At 45.4% G+C, this 16759-nt stretch overlaps 2 protein-coding genes and 1 long non-coding RNA gene across 9 annotated transcripts in view; 2 read left to right on the forward strand and 1 right to left on the reverse strand.

Moving 5' to 3' along the window:
* The window catches only part of CHP1 (calcineurin like EF-hand protein 1), a 58209-nt gene extending 51637 nt beyond the window's left edge, over positions 1-6572 (forward strand). For both annotated transcript variants that reach the window (XM_089310110.1, XM_051822078.3), the window contains 2 exons: positions 4329-4451; positions 4584-6572. In XM_089310110.1, coding sequence (XP_089166236.1) covers positions 4329-4451; positions 4584-4637 — 177 coding nt within the window. In that variant the 3' untranslated portion in view covers positions 4638-6572. The remainder of the gene's footprint in view (positions 1-4328; positions 4452-4583) is intronic.
* A 4539-nt stretch (positions 6573-11111) lies between these two features.
* Positions 11112-14599, reverse strand: LOC138844672 (uncharacterized). Of its 2 annotated transcripts, XR_011380860.2 has the most exons (3): positions 14448-14599; positions 11498-11671; positions 11112-11319 (listed from the first exon to the last, which is right to left on the reverse strand). It is a non-coding gene; the product is annotated as an uncharacterized LOC138844672 (long non-coding RNA). The 2 variants fall into 2 exon arrangements; XR_016218041.1 differs by lacking the exon at positions 11498-11671 and having other exon boundaries at positions 14448-14578.
* A 66-nt stretch (positions 14600-14665) lies between these two features.
* NUSAP1 (nucleolar and spindle associated protein 1) overlaps positions 14666-16759 on the forward strand; it is a 67764-nt gene continuing 65670 nt past the window's right edge. For all 5 annotated transcript variants that reach the window (XM_089310087.1, XM_089310091.1, XM_089310088.1 and 2 more), the window contains exon 1: positions 14666-14817. The gene's annotated coding sequence lies outside the window, so the exon portion shown is untranslated. The remainder of the gene's footprint in view (positions 14818-16759) is intronic.

Here is a 16759-nt window from a genome sequence, read left to right on the forward strand (position 1 = left end):
TCTCTTAGGTGGCTAAAATATGTGACATGGTTCATATCAAATAGTTTAGTTATTGCTAGATCAGCTTGTTGGCAGCCAGGTAAGTTTTGGTGATGTGTATGTAGATGCTGCTGGTTTGACCCTCCCCCCCCCCAAATCATTTAAATCTTTTTGAAAACTTCATTTGTTTTTATTTTATTTGAAAGGCAGAGATACAGAGAAAGACACACACACAAACACAATCAGAGTAAGAGAGAGGTATCTTCTGTCCTCTGGTTCACTCCCTAAAGGCCTACAATAGCTGGGGCTGGGCCAGGTCAAAGCCAGGATCTGGGAACTCAGTCTAGATCTCCCATGTGGGTGGCAGAGACCCAAGTCTGTGAGCCATCCCCTGCTGCCTCCCATGGTAAGCATTAGCAAAAAGGTGGAATTGAGAGCAGAGCTGGAATTGATACCAGGCACTCTGATATATGGAAATGTTAGCTTCGCAAGTGACACCTCAACCACTGCCCCAAATGTTTGTCCCGATGCCACTGTTCAGTGTGAACTCTGGCCTGATGTGAAAGCCAGGGAAGCACTGATGTGCTGGCGTCCCCTGAGCCCACCGCTCATGGTCTCCTCTTGCTCCTGTGGACACTGCCCTGTCCTGCTAGCAGTGACTGGAATTTCTTCCTGTTAGCAGTGCCCTTCTCTCACTTTCTTACACCTTTCTCCCCTCCTGTAAGTTTAGAAGGGAAGAAAATTACTCCTTTTTAATATATTTATTTGTGAGTCTAGAGGACCCTAGAAGGGTAACACATTTAGGAATTTTCTTAGAAAATTTTCTCTATTTCTAGATGGACCTAAAAAGTGTAGTGGTTTCCACTCCCTCTTGAATAAATATGAATTTATTCAGTGTCTTATTGAGAAGTCTTCTAAGTTGAGGATTACTCAAGTCATGTGAGGACCAGTCCATTGTTTTCCTCCATTTCTGTGTCTGAGCAAAAGCTGAAACAGTCTGTTGTTGGGCACAAGTGCCCTTGTTTGAGCACTTGAGTATCTGTCTTCTCCAAGAAGAGTTTGCTTTATTGAAAGTTGACACACATGGGCTGGCACTGTGGCGCAGCAGGTTGAAGCCCTGGCCTGAGGGGCTGGCATCCCATATGGGCACCTGTTCTAGTCCCAGCTGCTCCACTTCCAATCCAGCTCTCTGCTATGGCCTGGGATAGCAGTAGAAAATGGCCCAAGTGATTGGGCCCCTGTATCTGCGTGGGAGACCCGGAGGAAGCTCCTGGCTCCTGGTTTCGGATCACGCAGCTCCAGCTGTTGTGGTCATCTAGGGAGTGAACCAGTGGATGGAAGACCCCTCTCTCTGCCTCTACCTCTCTCTGTAACTCTGTCTTTCAAATAATAAATCTTCAAAAAAAAAAAAAAAAAATGAGACATGTGGGCTTCTGGGTTCTGATGAGAAAAGATAGAGGCAGTCTGTCTGTAGTTGTGTGTTTTTATCCCCTGGCCTGGATCTGGCTGCCAGAAAGATTTTTTTGGAGTAGAGGATTGATTAATTTTCTATTATTAGGAGGCAGGGAGGAGGAGGAGGAGACTGTTGAGAGTGCCAGTCAATGCCACTGGAATATTCCTGGGGCCAGGAATGACTTTGGAACAGATGTGCTCATGCACTGGTGAGGTGTTAGATGACTAGTTTCATTGCAGCAAAAGGATATAACATTTGGCCAAAGTGAGAGAGGTGAATATCTTATCTTTCTAGTTACTGCAATTTCTAAAAACATTGAGTAATTCAGTAGATATGAGTTTCTCCTAAGGAAAGGCTGAATGATACTGTTTTATTAATATGGTTCTTATAAAAAGTCCAGGTTGGGCTGGCGCCGTGGCTCACTAGGCTAATCCTCTGCCTTGTGGTGCCGGCCCACCGGGTTCTAGTCCCGGTCAGGGCACCGGATTCTGTCCCGGTCACCCCTCTTCCAGGCCAGCTCTCTGCTGTGGCCAGGGAGTGCAGTGGAGGATGGCCCAGGTGCTTGGGCCCTGCACCCCATGGGAGACCAGGATAAGTACCTGGCTCCTGCCATCGGATCAGCGTGGTGTGCCGGCCACAGCGCGCCGGCCGTGGCGGCCATTGGAGGGTGAACCAACGGCAAAGGAAGACCTTTCTCTCTGTCTCTCTCTCTCACTGTCCACTCTGCCTGTCAAAAAAAAAAAAAAAAAAGTCCAGGTTGAACATTTGGGGGGTCATGGATATGTTCATTATCTAGATTGTGGTGAGAGTGTCACAGGTGTGTACATGTCAAAGCCTAGACTGTACATTTCAAAATTGTATAGCTCATTGTGGCATTTATAGGCCAATAAAGATAGTTCTATTCCCCAACTCATTTTATGAGGCCAGTATGACTAACTAGCATGCTCCCTGTACTGCCAAAGTATAACTTGATATGAACCTTATAGACACTACAAGAAAATTACAGGGCAGTCTCTTACTTATATATAAAAATTCCTAAACTAAATGTTAACATATTGAATCTAACAATTTATGAAAAGAATATTTTATTATAACCAATATGAGCTTATACTAGGAATTCAAAGTTGGTTTACCATCAGAAGGTTAGTACATTTTATCAGATTTAACAGGTTAAAGATAAAAAATTAACTGGTCTTTTCCATAGAAAAATCATTTTATCAAATTCATCATTTATGATTTTAAAAAATCTAAGGAAAACAGAAATAGAAGGAAGCTATCTTAAATCAATAAAGGGTTTACACAAAAACTTTCACCAAATATTAAAAATAATTGATTGCTAGGACCTGGTTCAAGCCACTTCTAGGCCTTGATGTCCTCATTTGCAGACTGTACAAGATGGTCTTTAAGACATCACCACTCCTATCCCCAGCTCCCTATAAATACACAAAGCACACATGCATTATCCATGTCTATAATTCTGAAAATAAAACCGCTGAGGAGATAATTGGACTGAGATAAGCAGAAGCTGCTGTTTGAGGATGGGTTTATCTGGTTGGCCTCACAGAGAAGATGGCACATAATATAGCCTAAATCACTTACAGGCATAACCTCTTTTTATGAATCCTTCAATCTCTGTACATTTGTTCCTAAAATATACAACCTTCAATTTTTAAGAATTGATTTTTGAAAAAAATGAGTTCTTTTCAAAAAAATCCTGTCATGTACTTTTTGTTTTCTGTCATGTACTTTAAAAAAAAATCACATGTACTCTGATGTCTGTTGAAGTGTTTGTTTAGTTAGAATATTTTTAGAAATGATGTGAGGCGTCAAAAAGGCATCCTCTCCTGTTTCATGTTGTCTGTGAGTCAGCCTTTGCATGTCTCCTGAGAGTCCTGTCATCAAACTTACTTACTTTGCACGAAGTAGCAATTTTTAATGTATGTTCACATCCTGAGGTGTTAGTAGAATGCGGGGAGGTGGGGGGATCCTTGGAAAGGACTTGGCTTTTCTTAAAAAATAGTTTTCTGAATTTCTGTGATTTCTCATCTTCTGGGCAGGTTAAATTTGATTTGGTTTTAGTCTACTTTTTATTTATTTTCATTTTGTTAGGGAGAGAGACAGAGACAGAGTCTGGTCATTCATTCCCTGAATGTCCACAACTGAAGTTGGACTGGGCTAAAGCCAGGAATGTGGAACTCAATCCAGGTCTCCCACCTTGGTGGCAAGGACCCAATTACTTGAGGCATCATCTGCTGCCCTCTAAGTGTGCACATTTACAGGAAGCTGGATCAGAAGCAGAGGTGGGACTTGAACCTGGCACCCTAAAATACAATGCCTGTGTCCCACACAACATCTTAACCACTGCGCCAAACACCTGGCCCAGGAGTTATCATTTAACATAGTTCTTTTTGTTCAGATCTTAATGTTCTACCTCAGAGGTGGCTGTATTTGGGTGTAATCCCGTAACACCCCACCAAAATGACTTAATCAGTAAGGAAGTTCTTTGCCTCATGATACGAGACGTCTGAGGGTAGGTGGCTCAGGCTGATACAGTACCTAAGTGACGTCCAGGAGCCAGGCTCACCGCACAGCCCCAGAATGAGTGCTGTGCCACCAACACGTGCTGTATCTGCATCTGGGCGGGCAGTGTGAAGAAGAGAACAATGCGAAGGACTGTGTCGTTGTCTTTCCCTTCCTGTCCATCAGCCTTGCCAGAGAGTTCTGCTCACACCGTTGTCTAGAAGGGCCTGGATGAGAAGATAAGGGTTTCAGCTTTGCAGCTGTTACCTTCGAGGGTATCAGAGGAAAGGGGGAATGGGTAGCTTTATCTCTCATCTCAGTAAAAGAGCCCTCTCACCCCCACATCACATAGAATTTCTGGCTCTCGGTCCTGCAGGTGCTGCGCATGATGGTTGGAGTGAATATCTCAGATGAGCAGCTGGGCAGCATCGCAGACAGGACCATCCAGGAGGCTGATCAGGATGGAGACAGTGCCATATCTTTTACAGAATTTGTTAAGGTTGGTTAGTCACCTCTTGGTTTTGAAAAAATTAAATTTTCCTGCACAGGAACAAGAGGAGAAAGGTAAGAGCTTGGGCTGCCTGCAGCCTTCATAACTGTAATATATTTTTGTTGTTTTTTTCCCCCTCAGGTTTTGGAGAAAGTGGATGTAGAACAGAAAATGAGCATCCGATTTCTTCACTAAAGGACAGAGACCAAATTGTTCCTTGCTTTCTCGTATTTAAGAACTGGAACCTAAGAGTCCTTCTGTCCACCAGCTGCCCCTAAGCCCCATCATTCCCCTTCTCCTAAAGTACTACTGCTGTTGCATGACTACCCCAAATACGTTCTGTTAACACAAACCTGCCTTTGGTGTATAAACAGGGCATTACACAACGGTACACCCAGTCTGTTTCTGTTCAGTATCCATACGTGGGTTCTCCACTTACGTCTGTCATCTCCTGTGCTGCTGCTGAATGCCACACATCCATCTGGTCTGCGAAAGTGAGAGGGAACCATGCCAAGAACCAGCAGGCTGAGCTCTTTGCGTGAGTCTAGACTGTAGCCATGCTGCCTTCCCTCCAACGAGGCTCCAGCATGCTTCGTCTCCCTTTATGTCTGTCCTCTGCTTCCTACTTCTCCCTCACACCCAACCTACTATTCACTTAGTCTTTCTGTCTCCTGCTTTCTCTTGAGCCTCAAATTCCCTCTGTTCTGCTTGGCACCCCAAGCTATGCCTGTTGATTATATTTCTGACTTGGCAGGAATAGTGCGGAGGTCTGGCTGAGCTTATCTACCTTCACTCTCAAATCGGTCTCTAGGATGCTGCCTTTTCAGGAGCTTTGCAGTAATTAACACTTCTCTCAGAAAGGGACCATCTCTTGGTCCTCTGCACTCTGTTCTGTCATCAAAGGGCTTCTGGGTGGAAGTGTCCATCTTGAAAGGTGGCCTTGGTGAGAAGTGTGGAGCCAAGTATTCTAGGTGATCTGCCCCAGTCACCCTACCTCTGGCCTCTGATTCTCCACTACATGGCTGTCTAGCTAATGCAGTGATGACTATTCAGAAAAGAGCCTTATGCCTGCAGGTTTGCTTGTTTTGGGGACATTGTCACCACCAGAATGGCTGCTCTGAACAATATATGTGGGGACTTTCTCATGGCTTTTTGAACAAGGATGCTGGGCACCCTATACAGCCTTCTGCATTCATACCATTGCAGCATGGTTTATGCCTCAGTGTTACATGCACTGGAATGTTTTTCACTTCACATTTCCAAGTAGAAAGATTAGTGTTACGGAAGTGCCTAACTTATCCCAGTCTAAAAGATTTAAAGATTGTCCTCAGCATCTTGAAGTTTTGCACAAAATTCTTTATGAAGAATTTTTTATACTTGGCAAATGTTAATGCTGGAAGCCATAGACAGCTCCTAACACAGGTCCAAAGCATTGAATGTATTGTATCATTCATTGCCTGGTTACATTAGCTTCCTAGTTCCTCCTGTAGACCACTGCTAATCCCTTAGAAATAAGGGGTCTGGCACCACTGGCACAACCTAAGGTGGCATTACAAGTCTTTGAGCAAGCCAGAGCAACTTCTCTGCCAAAGTCAGCTTAACCTAGACTTTGTTGAATTAATTGTTGCCATCCTAATGTCTGCCTGAATGAGTCTGTTCACCTATACAAGTATATCTGCCCTCAGCTGACTTTCTCTGATCGCTTGCTTGCGTGCTTGCTTGTTTCCTTGCCTTGGAAGCCTATCCAACATGCGTACACAATTCTTTAGGAAAGGTATTGCTTAAAAAAAAAATCCCTGTGGAGGGATGGGGAAGAGTAGGGAACAGAGGACTGGCCAGGCTGGATGACTCAAGTCTAAATGAAGAGGACTTCTTTATGAAGTACCAGTCTGACTTTGTGATCAAGTGATGTAATATAGGAATTGTATAAAAGGGAAGAATTAATACTGATCTGTTAAAGAGGTACTTTAGAGGCTCCTTGATTTGCATATTTAAATAAAGTTCCTAAGATTATGGCTTTTCCTCCCTTTTGGCTGTATAGCAAACTGTTTTAATCCACAGTTGTGCCTTATTGTCCCATTAAAATTGTATTCTTCAATCCATCAATAAATACTTGTGGTTAAAAAAAAACTTGATTTTTTTCTGTGTGTTTTACAAAAAATGTTATGTAACTGATACTCCTTCTAGTTTGAAATCACAAATGATGTCTCCCTTACTCAGGTTTATGTCTGTACTAATCTGCTGCCTGGACATGCGAAGTGGAGGCATTCAGGTAAGGGGTGGTGCTGTTTTCCTCCAGGCATAGTTTGTCAGCCTTGGCCATTTCTGATTCATTCCAGGTAAGATTCCATTTATATTCTTGACTTCTTAGCTTCTTGAATGTTTAAAAGGGGTAGGGTGGGGGGCTAAAAATAACTGTATCTGCCTGTTGCTTGTTACTGAGTTGCCCAACCCTCATTCACCTGCAGCCTGTCTCAGTGATGCACTCAGCTTTCACATGGTCACATTGTCCAGATTGTGGCTGCTTCGTCAGCCCAGGGTACAAGTGCCTCCTATGACTTGAAGACTTCGTAGTATACCACAGGACCAAGAGCAGTAAACCACTGCAGTTAGTCATCTGGAGTTACAACCTGATGCCTGCTTGCCCTTGTCACACCCTTCTGCCTCAAAAGTCCATGCAAATGACTTCCAGTGTTTCAGCTTTTCTTCACTTTGGGTCGAATTTTGAGATTTGAAGAAAGTGGGAGATAGCTGGAGTAACCATGCAGTTTTGGAGGACCTAATATATAGATAAATCATCATTACTGAACTGAAATTCTCTAAATATACATTATTTTGCAGAAGCTTTAATAAGTGATTCAAACTAAAGATGGCTGGTGATTGCCAATACAGATCTGTCTAGGAGAAATGCCAATTGAATTATTTTCTTTTTCTTTTCCTCCACACCTTAATGTTACTGATTATGGCCACAGGTATACCAGTCTGTGACTAAAATAAAACTTAATTGATGCTGTAAAAACATTAGAACATTAGCTAGATTTTGGGTAAAATCCCTGTGACACTAATTTTATTTCCATTGCTCCCTTCTGGTCTATTCATGCGTTATGTATTTGAACATAATGGAATATAACTTATCAGGCTTTTAAAAATCAACATATTGGGGACAAGCTTGTGGCATAGTGTGTAAAGCTGCAGACTGTAACACCGGCATCCCATATGGGCACTGGTTCTTGTCCCAGCTGCTTTGCTTCCAATCCAGCTCCCTGCTAATGTGTCTAAGGGAGCAGCAGAAGATGGCCCAAGTGCTTGTGCCCCTGCATCCATGTGAGAGACCTAGAAGAATCTCCTAGTTCCTGGCTTTGGTCTGGCCCAGCCCTGGCAGTTGGAGGCATTTGGGAAGTGAACCAGTGAATGGAAGATCTGTCTCTCCCTCTCTCTCTCTCTCTATGCCTCTCAAGTAATATAAATATTTTTTTAAAAATCAACATTATAATATTCCCTCACACCATCTGTTCTTTCTAGTTTATATTAGTGGGTATGTGATGTTTCATGAACCTGGTGTAATATTTATTTTCTTGTGTATACATTGCTTCCAATTTTATGTTGTAAAATGTTGACACATGACTACCTTTCTGCGTATAACTGAAAAAATTTTACAGAAATGTTATTAGGTCAAAGTTAAAACATCTAGTTGCAGCTTTTGACAAGTTTCAAAAGAAGTTAACCCCACAGTTGAATAACTGTGCTTTACTTTCAGTGTTGTTTTTGCAATGTTCTTTAGAGTCCCTTGTTTTTTCCATGTTGATTTTAGAATATGTTGTCAAGTGTTGTATTTAAAATACTGTTAGAATGGGTTCTGTTGAGAAGCAAGTATTGATTGCAGCAATGCCTCAGGAAGTAATGCCTTTACAAACTGGTTTTCTGAAGGGGCCATCAAAGGAGGTACTTTTCTCTGAAGGGAGGAGAGAACTTCCACTTTGGTTATGTCCTTGTCTTAATACTGATGGAGTTGGTGCACTCAAAAGGCTTCCATAGCCTTGGCAGCTCATGACAAGAGCCTCGGGTGATCACTGATGTCGTAAATAAGAGTGTCAGTTGACAAATGAACAATGTGTACTTGCTCCACATGTAGGACCTCTGTCCTTAAGGAGTTGTACTATGAGAATTAATGGTAAAACTAGTCTTCAAACAGTACTTTATACTTTGTGTGTCTGTGTGGGTGCAAACTGTTGAAATCTTTACTTAGTATAGAGTTGACCTTCTGTATATAAAGATAATTAAAAATGAACCTTAATGAAGAATGGGATGGGAGAGGGAATAGGAGGTGGGACAGTTTGGGAGTGGGAGGGTGGGTATGGGGGGGAAGAACTGCTATATTCCCAAAGTTGTACCTATGACATTTATATTTATTACATAAAAGCTTTCTTTAAAAATGTTTTTCTTAGGCTGCAATCAGCTATTTATGCTACTTCCTAAACACTAAGGAAAATTGCTTGGAAGGAAGTCATTAGCACTGGGCTGAAATTCCCTAAATACACATTATTTTATCTGTTCTTTGAGTTAACAAGTGATTCAAACCAAAGGTGATTGGTGTTTGCCAATCTAGATCTATTAGGAGAAATGCCAATTTCATGATTTTCTTCCACACCAAGCAGTGATGGGAGATTTACCTGAGACGTTTTTAAACCCCTGCAGGCTGTTCCTTCACAGCTCCGGGAGGAAGGCAGGCTGCAATGGCATTTCTTTGCATTGCCGTAAGTGATGGCCTGGCATTTTTGTTGGAGGTGTATTTATTTAGTAGAAAGGCAGAAAGAGACAGACAAATCTTCCATTTGTTGGTTTACTCCCTAAATGGCCACATCAACTGAGGTTGGGCCATGCTGAAGCTAGGAGCCAGGATTGCCATCTGGATCTCCCACATGGGTGGCAGGAACCCAAGTACTGGAGCCATCATCTGCTACCTTCCAGGCTCATGAGCAGGATGCTGGACTAGTAGCTGGGCAGCCAGGACCGGAACCAGCACTCTGGTATGGCATGTAGGCATCCCAAGCAGGGGCTTAACCTGCTACACCTTAACACCCACCGCATGGAAGTTAGCCTTGAGATGCCTATACTCTTTGGTTTCTAAGCACTCAGCTTCTGTCACTGAAACTAGCAACAATGTTTATTTGAAGACACATTGACACTTCCCATCATACTTTGCAGTCTGTTCAAGAACTGAACCAGAGGCCAATGCTGTGGAGTAGAAGGTTAAACCTCTGCCTGCAGTGCTGGCATCCCATAGGGGTGCTGGTTTGAGTCCCAGATGCTCCACTTTGGATCCAGCTCCCTGTTAATGTGCCTGGGAAAGCAGTGGAAGATGGCGTAAATACTTGTGCCCCTGCACACATGCAGAAGACCCAGGTGAAGCTCCTGGCTCCTGATTTCAGCCTGGCCCGGCCCTGGCCATTGCAGCCATTTCAGGAGTGAACCAGTGGATGGAAGATATCTTTATTTCTACCTTTCAAATAAATAAATAAATCTAAAAAAAAAAAAAAAAGCAAAAACCAAAACCCTGAACCAGGTAGATGAACTGTTATATCCAGTACCTAGATGTGGCTAAAAAAATTAAGAATTGATCAGAGGTTTTTGAGCTGCTATAATAGGTATCAAGCACCATTAAGGAGAATTTGCTGTTTTATTCACTAGAAAATCTTAGTCCCTAAAGCACATTAGTCATATTTCTTTAGAAGGAATTCTAATAAACATGGTGACTTGTTCACCCAACCCACAACAAAACTGAAGTAGCAATATTTAATGGGGACACTCAGAAATGGATATGTTGACAACCAAAGAAGGAAGTATACAAAAAAGGAGATCTGTGGGGAGCAACCCGGACTAGACTAAGTTACTGGAATTAAGGCTTATTCTATGCATCTGCTCTCCCACAATATGCGCTGAGAAGGGAGAAACAGCTTCTACGCAGCTGCCTCCAGTTCAATCAATAAACTGTAGGACCTGCTCCTGATTGGAGGAGAGCAGCGTACTCGGCGTGTGGGTAGCAGAGTTGGGATTGGTGGAAGAGGACTATAAAGGAGGAGAGAGACAACATGCACCAGGAACATCTAAGGGGAACATCTATCTGAAGGAACACCTGTGCAGCCCCCAAGAGAGCCGGCCGGCGGTGTGCCGCTCCCCCGCGGAAGTGGGGAAAGTGGCCAGGGGGAACCACCCTTCCACGGAGGTGGAAGGGTTGGTAGCCAACCCGGGGAGGGCCGAGCAGACGAAAGAACAGCGCAGGGTCCTGTGTCGTTCCTCCACGAAGAGGGGGAGCGACAGAGATCCTGTGGAAGACCACAGGGGCTCTAGCTCTGTAGACATTGTAGTGAAAGTCAAGTATTCCTAAGCAGCTGATTAACTTTGAAAGCCTAACAATACGAATTTGTAAGAAAGTCCTCAAGGTCTACAGTGTGTTAAGGGTTACCGGTTTAAATGTCAGTAAAATGGAAATTAAGTAAAACATTCTTGATTACAGCAACAAAAAAAATTTAGTTACTTCATGTAATTCAGGCTTCATCTAGATCCTTGTAATTCAATACTGTATGTATAATTCGTTCATCTGTTTGACACTACTCCCCAACAGAATTTTAGAGTAAGTCATTACATGGTGTATGAAGACATGCAAAAGAATATTTTTAAAAGATTTATTTATTTGAGAGGCAGAGAAAGAGAGAGGTCTTCCATCCACTGGTTCACGCCCCAAATGGCTGCAACGGCTGGAATTGGGCCGATCTGAAGCCAGGAGCCTGGAGCTTCTTCTGGGTCTCCCACAAGGGTGCAGGGGCCCAAGGACTTGGGCCACTTCTTCTCCTGCTTTCCCAGGTGCATTAGCAAAGAGCTGGATTGGAAGTGAAGCAGACAGATAAAACTGGCACCCATATGGGATGCTGGCACTGCAGGAAGCTGCTATGCCACAGTGCCGACCCAAAAAGAATATTTTTTAAAAGATTTACTTATTTTAAAAGCAGAGTTATAGATAAGGAGAGCAGACAGAGAGCGAGCATTGGTTTACTCACTAAATGCCTGCAGTAGCCAAGGCTGGGCCAAGCCAAATCCAAAGTCTGGAGCCTGGAACTCTTTGAATCTGTTCACTTGGGTGGTGGGGGTGTAAGCACTTAGGCCATCTTCCACTGCTTTCTCAGGCATGTTAACTGGATCGGAAGTAGAGCAGCCTGGACTTGAACCAGTGCCTATATGGGATACCAGTGTTGTAGGCAGTGGCTTATCCCAGTATGCCACCATGTTGGCCCCATTAAATTATTTCCCAGAAGCAAAATAGCAAGGGTATTCAGGGCACCTTGTTATCTTGGCTGGTTGTGAAACCAGGGAAAACAAAGATGGTAGCTATATTCAGATTTCAAAGAACCTGTCCTTGAAAGGTTCTCATATTTTTCAGAACAGATAGGGTAGTTTAATATAGGATTTAAGAGCATGGACTTTGGAAACAGATTGGGTGGCTTCAAATTCTGATTCTGCCACTTAACCGATCACATGAACTTAGGCAATTCACATAACTCTTCTGTGTGCATTTCCTCAACTATAAAATTAAGGATTATGAAGATCATAAAAATACCAGCTTCAGGCCGGTGCCGCGGCTCAATAGGCTAATCCTCCACCTAGGGGCACCGGCACACTGGGTTCTAGTCCCGGTCGGGGCGCCGGATTCTGTCCCGGTTGCCCCTCTTCCAGGCCAGCTCTCTGCTATGGCCAGGGAAGTGCAGTGGAGGATGGCCCAAGTACTTGGGCCCTGCACCCCATGGGAGACCAGGAGAAGCACCTGGCTCCTGGCTTCGGATCAGCGCGGTGCACCGGCTGAAGCGGCCATTGTGGGGTGAACCAATGGAAAAGGAAGACCAAAAAAAAAAAAAAAAAGATTATTTATTTGAAAGGCAGAGTTACAGAAAACCAGCTGATGGAAAAACCTCTCTCTCTGCCTTTCAAATAAATAAATCTTTAAAAAAGAAAAGAAAAGCATTTTCTCTTGAAGATCAGTTGCTTTTTGAAAAAAAAAAAAGTTTATTTATGGGGCCAGCATTATGGCCTAGTGGGTAAAGCCACTACCTGAGATACCAGTATCCCATAAGGGTGCTAGTTTGTGTCCTGGCTGTTCCACTTCCAATTCAGCTCCCTGTTAATAGCCAGGGGAAAGCAATGGAAGATGGTCCAGGTGTTTGGGACCCTGCCACCCATGGCGGGAGTAGGGGGACAGGGAAGGGAAACTTGGATGAAGCTCCTGGCTCCTGACTTCAGCAGAATGAACTGAAATAGCAGAATGATGATCTCTTTCTGTCTAACTGCCTTTCAAATAAAAAAAAATTAAAGATTTTATTTATTTATTTACTTGAGAGAGTTACAGAGAGGAAGGGCTAGGGCTTCCATCTGTTGGTTCATTCCCCAAATGGCCATAACAGCTGGAGCTGGGCACATGTGAAGCCAGGAGCTTCTTCTGGGTCTCCCACGTGGGTGCAGGGGCCCAAGGATCTGGGCCGTCTTCTACTGCTTTCCCAGGGCATAGCAGAGAGCTGGATCAGAAGTGGAGCAGCTGGGATTTGAACTGGCACCCATATGGGATCCCAGCACTGTAGGTAAAGGCTTAGCCTACTATGCCACAGTGCCAGACCAAATAAAGAAATCTTAAAAAAAAAAAAAAAAATGCCCGGCTAATCCTCCGCCTGTGGCGCTGGCACACTGGGTCCTAGTCCCGGTCGGGGCGCCGGATTCTGTCCCAGTTGCCCCTCTTCCAGTCCAGCTCTCTGCTGTGGCCTGGGAGTGCAGTGGAGGATGGCCCAAGTGCTTGGGCCCTGCACCCCATGGGAGACCAGGAGAAGCACCTGGCTCCTGGCTTTGGATTGGCGCAGTGCACCGACCATAGCAGCCATTTGGGGGGTGAACCAATGGAAGGAAGACCTTTCTCTCTCTCTCTCATTAACTCTGCCTGTCAAAAAAATGTTTACTCAGTTTTATTATTTGAAAGAGCAATGGAGAGATTGAGATCTTCCATTCACTGATTCACTCCCCAAAAGCCTGCAACAACTAGAGATGGACCAGGGTGAAGCTAGGAGCCAGTTACTGCATCTGGGTCTCCCACGTGAGTGGCAGGGACCCAATCACTTGAACTATGACTACTGCCTCCCACCAACTGCATCAGAATGAAGCAGGAGTCAGGAGTGGGCGCAGCAGCATTTTAACCAGTGTCTAACTGCCAGGCCAAATGCTTGCTCCCTGATCACTGTAGTTTTACTCAATTTGAAATCGAGTAGTGAATGCCTCCCATTTTTTCCATTTTCAGAACTGTTGGTTGGAAAAACAAAAAACTGCCTTGGAGATCCTAGATCCTTTGGAGTTCCAAGGACCGCAGTACATCTCAAGATCTGCTTTTTTTTTTTTTTTTCCCAAACAAATCCAAACTGCTATTTCTTAAAGACTGCATCGAACCTACAGATCACACTGAGAATTGTCATCCTAACCACATTGAGTGTTAATCCCTGAAATTCTGGGAAGTCTCTTCCACTGAATTATGTCTTCATTCATTTCTCTCAGCAATGTTTTGTACTTTTTAATGTATAAATTAATTTAAAAATATTATTTGAGAGAGACAGAGAGCTTCAATCTGCTGGTTCACTCCCCATCAAGCACGATGTGAACTGGCAAAAATAAGACTCCCTGGGCTCCGGGGAAGGCTCGCGGGGCGTTCCGGAGGCTCCGGGGACCCACACCAAACCCCGGGTCGGCTGGGCGCAACACGCCATAGCTCCGGGAGCCGTCGCGCGGGGCACCCTGGCCCCACGGACTTGCTGGTCTTCCTGCAGGAGGACGGTTCGTGCCCGGGTGTACCGAGCTCAGCTGCAAACAGCAGCTCTGAGGCACAGTCGGGAACCACCCAGTTGTTTCCCTAAGAGTCAAAGCCTTCGTTCGGCCTCAGGATGAAATGTTAAGAATAGTCGTCCGGTCTACGCAGACTCTTACCTCAAAGTGACATCGCTTCCACGCGGAAGGAATTTTACATTCCAACAAAGGTAACACAAAAGAATGTGCCCCTTATTACCTCAACCCAACGACCCAATCCAACAAAAAAGAAAGAGTGGGGTGAGTGCTATTGATCGATGTGCATTCCAGCCAATCTACGGCGGGCGCACAGCGCGCGAGAGCAGGCCCGCGTCCAATCAGTCCCCAGCAGTAGCAGCGGAGGCGGGGCTTGTGAGAAGGGCCTTCCTCAGGGTTCGCGGAGCTGAGAAGGAGCGAAGATGGCGGAGTGAGGCGGGCCGTGGCCTGCTGGCCTCTGGGCCGGGGGCGTAAGGCCCCCGGGAGGCCAAGTGTAGCAGTTGGGCCGTGTAAGGTGAGTCGAGAAAGCCGACAAGGGGCGAGCAGGTGGTGAGGAGGTGGCACCGCGGGGGACGGGAGCGCCAGGAAGCCGGCCGCACCCTTGGCCTCGGCCGGGCGGGGTTTCCACCCTCGGGAGCCCCAGGCCGGCCAGCAGCTGCCTTCCGGGTGTAAAGCACAGCGCTCACGCTCCCCGACCGCCGCTCCCTCCTTGCCGGGGCTGGGCTTCTGGCTGCTTTTGTGCTTTCGGCTTGTTCCCCAGAGATCGCATCCACGCGGGGCTGGACCTGGCAGCCACTGCGTCAGCCGATTTATTATCATTTTTTTTGTCGAGTGTCTTTGTTTTGTTGACTAAATCTGCACCGATCGCCTCAGGACTTGTGGCCGCCCTTGCCCGAGACTCGGCCATCAGTGGAGTAGTGCGTGTCCCCGCCCGTTGACCTTGCCGTGTGGTGTGCAGGTTTCCCCTGGGGTTGCTTTGTCGCAGACATCCTGGCGCAGTCTTCCCGCATTCCGCTCGTCTGGACGCCCGAGCGCACCTCCCAAACTCGGCGTCGGAGTTGGCAGCTTTGTCCTTGTACGTCCGAATGATGGCCTGTGGCGCATTAATTTCTGCTGACTCCGGGTCTTGGAATTCACAGATGTTGAGTTTTGACACAGAACTGAAGGAGTTGGTATGCAGTACTTAGCAGTAGTAGTAGTATTTTGATAGAGAGAGGATGAGAAGTCGTTTTTGGCAAATGTTATGTTAGGTAGGGAGTCAGTTATGAGCTTGTGTGTGTGTGTGTGTGTGACATAAAAGCCTAAAGAGAAGACATCTATGTCCAGCACATGCTGCATCTCAAAGTCATCCTGATGGTGTTTCAGGGGCAGCCCGGTATTCACATCCTGCCCTGCCCCCTTCTACCTGATAACCTGCCAAGTGGAGGTCCCCGCCCCTTCTGCCTGACAAATCTCCCACTATCTCCCAGGTGCAGCTCAGTATCTGCATTTCAAATACCCTGCTCCTGATCCCCATTCTCTAGGGGGTCCTGCCCTCCCTTCCTCCTGTCTGATAACGTTTGCATCCATAAAGTCCTTTGTTTCAGACCTTCAAGAGAAAACTCAGAAGTTTTTCTATTTACATCCAAAAAGCCCTTTGTTCCAAGAGGAGCAGAGGTGGGGAAGCCAGACCCATCTCCTTAAAACCCCCGGCCTCAACCAGACTGCGCGCTCAGCCCTCTGCCTCTCTGCTGAGTCGATCGCCTGGTCTGGCCGGGTGTAATCTCTCCACCCAACCATGTAACCTCTCCCCCACCCCCAGTCTGAGCGACTGGGCACCCTCTCAGGCTCTGTCTGGAGAGGTGCCCATCCATCCTTACGGATGTCCCTTCCCTAATAAACCTTGCTATTTTACCTCCCACTACTCTCTGTCTCACGCCTGAATTCTTTCTTGCGCGAAGACAAGAACCCTGCAGTTTCTCCGGTAACAGTTATAATTTGGGTAACGTAATGCAGTTGTGGACTGTCTGTACTTTCGGGCGTTTGTATTTGGTTCTGGTTTATAGAGTATCTCTTGGTAATTTGGATTTTATACTCCTGGTTCAATCGCGCACTTAAATTCTAGGAAAGTTTCTTTAATTAGGTTTCTGTATTGATAGGGCCTGTTTAAAACCGGGGCACATTAATTGGGTAGAGTTCACATCGACATAATACAAAAGAAAAGTTTTGGTAGGTTATATACTCTTTGCCAGCCCTGGATTGATTGATTAATTGGTTTTAAATATTTATTTATTAATTTATAAGTTAGGGAGAGACAGAGATCTACCATCTGCTGGTTCACTCCCCAGATATCTGCAAGTTAGGATTGGGCCAGACTGAAGCCATTAGCTTCTTCCAGGTCTCCCGCATGGGTGGCAGGGGCCCAAGGATTTGGGCTATCTTCTGCTTTTCCCAGGCCATCAGCATGGAGCTGGATT

This window comes from Oryctolagus cuniculus, chromosome 12, assembly GCF_051225735.1.
Source record: "Oryctolagus cuniculus isolate XC-2025 breed Fujian yellow rabbit chromosome 12, ASM5122573v1, whole genome shotgun sequence".
Taxonomy (NCBI): Eukaryota; Metazoa; Chordata; class Mammalia; order Lagomorpha; family Leporidae; genus Oryctolagus; species Oryctolagus cuniculus.